A 6,984-nucleotide genomic window follows, 5' to 3' on the forward strand; every position below is an offset into this window, starting at 1 on the left:
CAGGTGAAGAAAGTGACATAGAGAGGTGAAGTAACTTGTCCAAGGCTGCGAGGCTAGCAGAGAATCACAGTAAGGTTTGAAACGTGGTCTCACTCCAAAGATCTTGTTTCTAATGAAGTGTTTTGAAGAGCCAGACTTTCTCTGGTGACCTTTGCCAAATGTCAGCCTGACCAAAAGTCTTGGATTTTTGATCTGTCCCTCCAGATGGTGCCGTTGGTGATGTTAAGGGGTTGAAGGGCCTGCTGCTCCGTGGGATATAGGAGAAGGGATGCCAAGAGAACTTAGTGGAGGGTGTACCAGAGATGGGGGTTTCCCATGTGCAGAGAGGTCCCCAGTCCGCCTTCTGCTTGGTGGGCCCCTGGGTGTCTGCTTGGAGCACTGCTTCTGTGGCTTGAGCGTCTGGTCCTGTGACCACCTGGGGCAAGCTCTGGGTATTCTCCCCCTTGTCCCCTAGTGGGTACAAATGTCAGTGCTGCTAGCTCTGCAGGTTTAAGTACGAGGAGCCCCTCAGGGTGCCCCGTGGGCATGGAGGAGGGTGGCCCTGGTGGGGATGCAGGCATCCATGGGTGGCAGTGCTCTCAGCCTCATCTCCTCCTGAGCTGGGCTCAGCTGGGAGACACATTGAGGGTGTTGTCATGGAGTCCTCCCCTTCCCCCAGGTCAAGACACTTCCCTTCTGGAGACGTGAGATTACGGGGCTGACTTGATTACTTGTGTTCTCTAGAACTTGGGCCAGCTGTATAAAATTACCGTGGACCTCAGTTCATTTTTTTTTTTTTTTTGCTGTCAAATCTGTCCTGTGCCCCAGATGGCCACAGGACGAGCCTCACAGGGTTCTGGTGAAGATCAGATGGACTTAGGTATGTGAAAGGACCTCGAAAAGTTTCAAGCAGAGGGAAAGTGCATGGGAGTGTTATCCATCCATCCACCCACCTACCTGCCTATCTACTCAACAAACATTTATTTAGACCCTACCAGTTACAGATGTAGCAGTGAGCAAAGCAGGCCAAAATCCTTGCCCTCATGAAGTTGACATTCCAGTTAGGAGAGACAGACAATGAACAAATAAGAAAAATATATAGAATGGCAGCTGCTGATAAGAGCTGTGGAGAAAAATAAAGCATAAAGCTCGGGAGAGAGATAGGGAGCTCCAGGAAAGGGGGTTGCTATTTTAATAGAGTGGTCAGGGAAAGCTCACTGATAAGGCGACTTATGAGCTGTGACCTGGAGGAGCTCTTATTCTAGGCAGAGGGAACGGCAAGCACCAAGGTCCCAGGCTGTCCCGTGCACGGTGTGTTGGGGAAGAGCAAAGAGGTTAAGAGGACTGGAGTGCAGTGAGAAAGATGAAGAGTCATATCGTTATTATTATTTCACGTTAGCTTCTTTATACCAGTGCTCTTGAGCTTGGTTTCTTTCTCTCTTTTCAACTCATAAATTGGTTGAGTTCCTACTATGAGCCAGGCTCAGTATTTGGGGTACCTGGGGTGGGGATAAAGCGCTGAGCAAAATAGATATCATCCCTTCCCTCCTAACATTTATAGTCAGAGGGGCAGAGTCACACATTAAACAAGGGATGATTTAATGATAATGGTGATCAGTACCACGGAGGAAATGTATGGAGAGTGAACAGGGGACCGAACTTAGTCTGGGTGGGGGAGCTGGGACACCTTCCTGAGGAAGTTTTGTTGAAGCTGTAACCGGAGGGAGGAGTTGAATTTAACTCTGTGAAGTGTGCACGGTGTGTGAGTGTGATGGGGACGGATGTGGAAAGAGATTCCCTGTGGTACAGAGGTCACCGATCGGCAGCTCACAGGCTGAATTCATTCCGTAGACGTGATTTATTTGGCTTGCAGTGTTGAAAAATGTGAATTACTTGCCAATGTTTAAAAGTCAGGAGATGTCATGTTAAGGCCTCCATTTTTTAGAATTCAGCTTCTGTTGAAAACTCAAGAGGATCACGTTCCACTGGGACACCAGTGTCAACAGTCTGCCCATGCGGGGTGGTGCTTGCCCCTGCTTGGGCTGTGCTCTCTCTCTCCTGAGCTGGGCGGCTTTTCTCATTGACAGGCACTCGAGTGGGTCTGTAACCACCAGGAAATCAGTGCCTTTTAGGGAAGAGGTGAATGTTTAAATGAACTGCTTTGGAGTCAGACAGATCTGGGTTAGAATCTTGGTTCTCACACTTGTATGGCTGCTTGATCTCGGGCAAGTGACTTCACCTCCCTCTGCCTCAGTTTCCTCACCTGGTGGCTGGGGATACCCTGGTCTTCCTCAGAGTCATTTCAGGAGGCGGATGCGTCTGAGGTGCTCAGCTTGGTAGCGGGAAGCGCTCGGTTAATGAAAGCTGCTGGTGGCGGCAGTAACGATGGTATTAACACCACCTCATTCCTTTCCTCCCAGCAGGATGTCATGGTTTAGTGGCCTCCTGGTCCCCAAAGTGGATGAACGGAAAACAGCCTGGGGCGAGCGCAATGGGCAGAAGCGTCCACGCCGCGGGACTCGCTCCAGCGGCTTCTGCACACCCCGTTATATGAGCTGCTTTCAGGGTGCACAGCCACCCAGCCCGACCCCCGCAGCCACGCCTCGGTGCCCCTGGCAGGATGAGGCCTTCATCCGGAGGGGTGGCCCAGGCAAGGGCCTGGAGCTGGGGCTGCGGGCCGTGGCCCTGGGCTTCGAGGACCCCGAGGCGACCGTGGCAGTCGGAGCCGCTGAGGGGGCCCCCGATGCAGCCGCCAGGAGCAGGCGAGCTTGCTGGCGCCGGCTGGCGCAGGTGTTCCAGTCGAAGCAGTTCCGCTCGGCCAAGCTGGAGCGCTTGTACCAGAGGTACTTTTTCCAGATGAACCAGAGCAGCCTGACGCTGCTGATGGCAGTGCTCGTGCTGCTCATGGCCGTGCTGCTGGCCTTCCACGCGGCGCCTGCCCACCCTCAGCCTGCCTATGTGGCCCTGCTGGCCTGCGCCGCCCTCCTCTTCGTGGCACTCATGGTGGTGTGCAATCGACACAGCTTCCGCCAGGACTCCATGTGGCTGGTGAGCTATGTGGTGCTGGGCATCCTGGCAGCCGTGCAGGTCGGCGGCGCCCTGACAGCCAGCCCCCGCAGCCCTTCTGTAGGCCTCTGGTGCCCCATGTTCTTCGTCTACATCACCTACACGCTTCTCCCCATCCGCATGCGGGCCGCTGTCTTCAGTGGCCTGGGCCTCTCCACCCTGCACTTGATCTTGGCCTGGCAACTCAACCGTGGTGACGCCTTCCTCTGGAAGCAGGTGGGTGGTCGGGGAGGTAGGCGTGGGGGCACCAGTGTGGGAATGAGAAGGGGTCTGCTAATCGAGGGTGGGAGAGTCACGGGGGGACACGCAAGAGGGATGTCTGGCTGTATCTGGGAGGAGGGGTGGGTCTCCATTTCGGATCTGAGGCAGAAGGCACTGCTAAGGGAAGGGAAGGCGTCAGAACCTAAAGCCTGTGCTCTGTCCCCGTGGGCCACAGTCTACAGCTCTTTAGCCTGAGGCCCTTGAAATCTGTAGAGACCCAATGTGAGGCTGGAGGTGGGCAGGTGACATTCAGCCCCAGGGTTGGGGCAGGGCTGAGGGGGCTGGGTAGGCTACATCCGGACTTTGGCATCTCTGGCCCCAAGTTGACACTTGAGACTCAGGGCCTGGTGCCTTCCCTGCAGGGCAGCTCTAGGTGGCGATCTGGAGGGATCGAGTAGGTTTTGGATGCAGTTAGCAAGGGAGGAGTTGCCTCTCTCCTGGACTGAGGCCAGCTCCGGGAGGACAGGGAAGGTGGTGAGTGGGTCAGTTCTGTCCTGGGCCAGGAGTAGTTTGGGGCTGGACTGTTGACGAGGGGCTTTAGTCTCCGACCGCATCCCGCCCTCTTCCCACTGGGCACCAGGGCTCTGGCAGCCTGCCTTGAGGCTCTCTGCCCCTGTGGGCTTCCACCTCTGGCTTCAGAGTGGTGTGTGAGGTGAGGCTGTCGCAGAGGCTTGGCTGCAGGCAGCCCTGGTTGTCCAGTGGGCTGCATTCTTCTCTGTGAGATCCTAGACAGCTAACCTTGCCTCTCCCAGCCTTCCGTTTCCCAGTCTGTAAAACTGGGATAAAAATAGTAGCTACCTCATGGAGTTGCTCTCAGGGCCCCACCCTCTCTGAGTGGATTAAAAGCCGACAGGGTAGCGCTCTCACCTGGAGGCAGGGAGCTGCGGGGATGCTGTAGGGGATGGTTCCCAGTGAAGGGACTTCCGGATGTCCCTTGCAGAGAGATATGAGCTGGTGGTGTTGGCTGTCTTGTGTCATCCCCCTGACCAGGGACAGGGGCTCTTGCCCAGCTGATCCTTTAGAGGCGGCTGTAGGCACAGCCCCCCAGCCAGCACACCTCGAGATCCCTCCATTGGCACCCTGGTTTAGATGGTGCTGTCCTCTGTCTCGCTCAAGGTTTGAGGGAGCCAGCCTCTGCTTTGCCCAGGGCTTATGGCCTATAGCCCACCCCAGCCCCACCTACAAAGAGGAAGTTGCCTGGGGCTCCCAGGGTTCGAAGCTGGGTGCTCTGGCATGATGCCCTTCCCTGCCCAGCCTGTGGAACAGAATGTACCTTTTTAAGAGTAACCTTATAGCCAGTTTGTTTGTGGAGCACATACCCGCAGGGCACTGTCAGATCTCTTAAAGGGCCAGGGTCCTTCTGCCACTGCTAGCCCCCAGTTTCTCTCCAGGGTAGCTGTCACACTGGGCTTTGGAGCTAGACTGCCCTCTTGGGGAAGGAGGAGCTTGGAGGTGGTACCTCCCTTCCCCTATCCTCTCTGGCTGGCTGGGGTAGGTGGGTGTCTCTTCCCTGCTCTCAGCTGGCATGGTGCCCAGAGCCAAGCCCAGGGCCTGACTGGGGACGCGCAGTCCCATGGAGGCCAGGACTATACCAGTCTCCTGCCTCTCCGGGGCACCCTGCTGCAGGCTCACTCAGTGGGCGAGTGAAGAAAGCTGCCCCTGCCCTGTGTCAGTCCTTGGGGCCAGGGCAGCCCATACCACTTCTCTGAGCTGAGAACATGCCTAGATTCTACATCCAGGTGGCGTACAGGTTCTCTGCACCCAGCTGGCTTACAGGTTTCTGGGTAGGGTGGGGCTGTGGCCTCCTTTCTAGGCTCCTTGGTCAGCCCCTTCCCGGATCCAGCCCCTTCCTCCTCCTATGACCTGCTCACTCAGACACACTGAGCAGTTTCACCCAGTGCCCCAGCCCAGCCTGGAGTCTCCTACAGTGCCCTGACATCCATTTTTTCTCACAGTCGGATAGGGGGTCTGTGTACAGATCTATTTCGGTCTCTTGTTCCCCTTCCCCTTCCCTCCACCATGACTCACATTTTCCTCTTGGGCTCCTGGGGCCAGGAAGGGAAGTTGCCTGGTTTGCCCCCCTTTCCTTCTCCCCCACTGGGGGCTATTCTTAGAAACCCCCGGGGGAGATAGTGTGCCCCCCTCTTCACCCCTGCTCCTGGGAGGGGGGCCCCTGGTGAGCTGGACTGAGAAGGGAAGCTGGGAGGCCAATCCTAGAGGACGGGAGCTGGAGATGGCTGGGGGTTCGCCGGACCCCTCCATCTTACCCAAGGAAAATGAAACCAAGGTCCCAGAGACTGAGTGACATGCCCAAGTTTGCAGGACTAGTTCTGGTTCCGGGAAGAGCCCAGAACTCCTGGCTTCCAGTTGGTGCTCTTGCCCTCCCTTCTCCCCAAACCAGAGCCCTGCCCCAGCCAACTCTGGGGTGGAGCCACAAGTTCCAGGTTAACCCTTGAATTTCCAGAAACACTGAGGTCGGCTTCCCTTAGACTTGCTCTCCAGTCAGTGCTGCTGCTGACGACTGAGGGCGGAACATCCTAGGATCGGGGTCCTGGGGCTTGGGGCCTGGCTGGGCCGAGTGTCGGGGGTGGCCAGGCACGGTGGCACCCCATCCCAGTTCCGAAGGGTTCTTTGTGTCAGTAGAATTGATGATTCCCAAGCCCGGGTTCTGAGGCTGGGCCTCAAGAGCTTAGGTGAGTGGAGTGAGTAGGAATCCTGGGAACCTGGAATGCAGTTTACAGTAGGGTTAGGACACAGCTTTGGAGTCCGACTCTCCTGGACTCAAGTCCCACACTGGCTACTACCAGCTGTGTGATCTTGGGCAAGTTACATATAGCTTCTCTGTGCCTGAGTCCCTCACCTTTCCAATGAGATAGTGCTACTGATTTCATAGCGTTGTAAGAAGTACGTTCGTTATCACACGGAGGACACCTATAGAATCTAGGCACATTTGTAGGCAAGCAACAAATTAGCTCCGGTAATGATAATAATAAAATTATTATTATATTAATTTATGTGAGGGCAGGGAGGGACCTCGGAGATCTTATTCTCCCTCTCCAGGTTCTAGATGAGCAAACAGGCCCCTAGAGATGAGGTGACGTGTCCTGGGCACTCGCAGGAGGATGTAGAGCTCAGATCTCCTGGGTGTCGTCCTGTAAGGAGAACCACGTACGCAGAAGGAGCATCATTTGTCTTTTGTTTGGGGTGTTTGTGGGGCAGGGAATGACAGTGTGCTGGGCCCAGGCCCTGTGACCTACCTGGCCCTGGTGGGTGCTTCTGCTCCCAGGAGCTGTGAGAAGATCACATTTCTAGCCGTGGAGTGATCCAGGCAGGGAGCTGGAGTCCTGTGGGGATGGGGAGGTATTGCAGGGGTGGGGACAGCTTGGGAAAGACAGGGCACAGGATCCCGGCTTCCTCCCCGAAGCAGTGCATCTACAGAGAGCCTAGCTAGTTGTGCCTGTGTGTGTCGGGGGTGGTCACCGTTTGCCTCTGCCGCCCCTCCGCAGCTCGGTGCCAACATGCTGCTCTTCCTCTGCACCAATGTCATTGGCATCTGCACACACTACCCGGCCGAGGTGTCTCAGCGCCAGGCCTTTCAGGAGACCCGTGGTTACATCCAGGCCCGGCTGCACCTGCAGCAGGAGAAGCGGCAGCAGGTGGGGCTGCCCCCCCCCCCCG

General features: G+C 56.3%; 1 protein-coding gene across 1 annotated transcript in view; it reads left to right on the plus strand.

The window, feature by feature from the left end:
* The window catches only part of ADCY6 (adenylate cyclase 6), a 16,679-nt gene continuing 9,695 nt past the window's right edge, over nt 1-6,984 (plus strand). The window contains exons 1-3 of the mRNA XM_024736981.1: nt 1-69; nt 2,400-3,261; nt 6,813-6,962. Coding sequence (XP_024592749.1) covers nt 2,404-3,261; nt 6,813-6,962 — 1,008 coding nt within the window. The 5' untranslated portion in view covers nt 1-69; nt 2,400-2,403. The remainder of the gene's footprint in view (nt 70-2,399; nt 3,262-6,812; nt 6,963-6,984) is intronic.

This window comes from Neophocaena asiaeorientalis, unplaced genomic scaffold (genome assembly GCF_003031525.2).
Source record: "Neophocaena asiaeorientalis asiaeorientalis breed wild unplaced genomic scaffold, Neophocaena_asiaeorientalis_V1.1 scaffold134, whole genome shotgun sequence".
Lineage (NCBI taxonomy): Eukaryota > Metazoa > Chordata > Mammalia > Artiodactyla > Phocoenidae > Neophocaena > Neophocaena asiaeorientalis.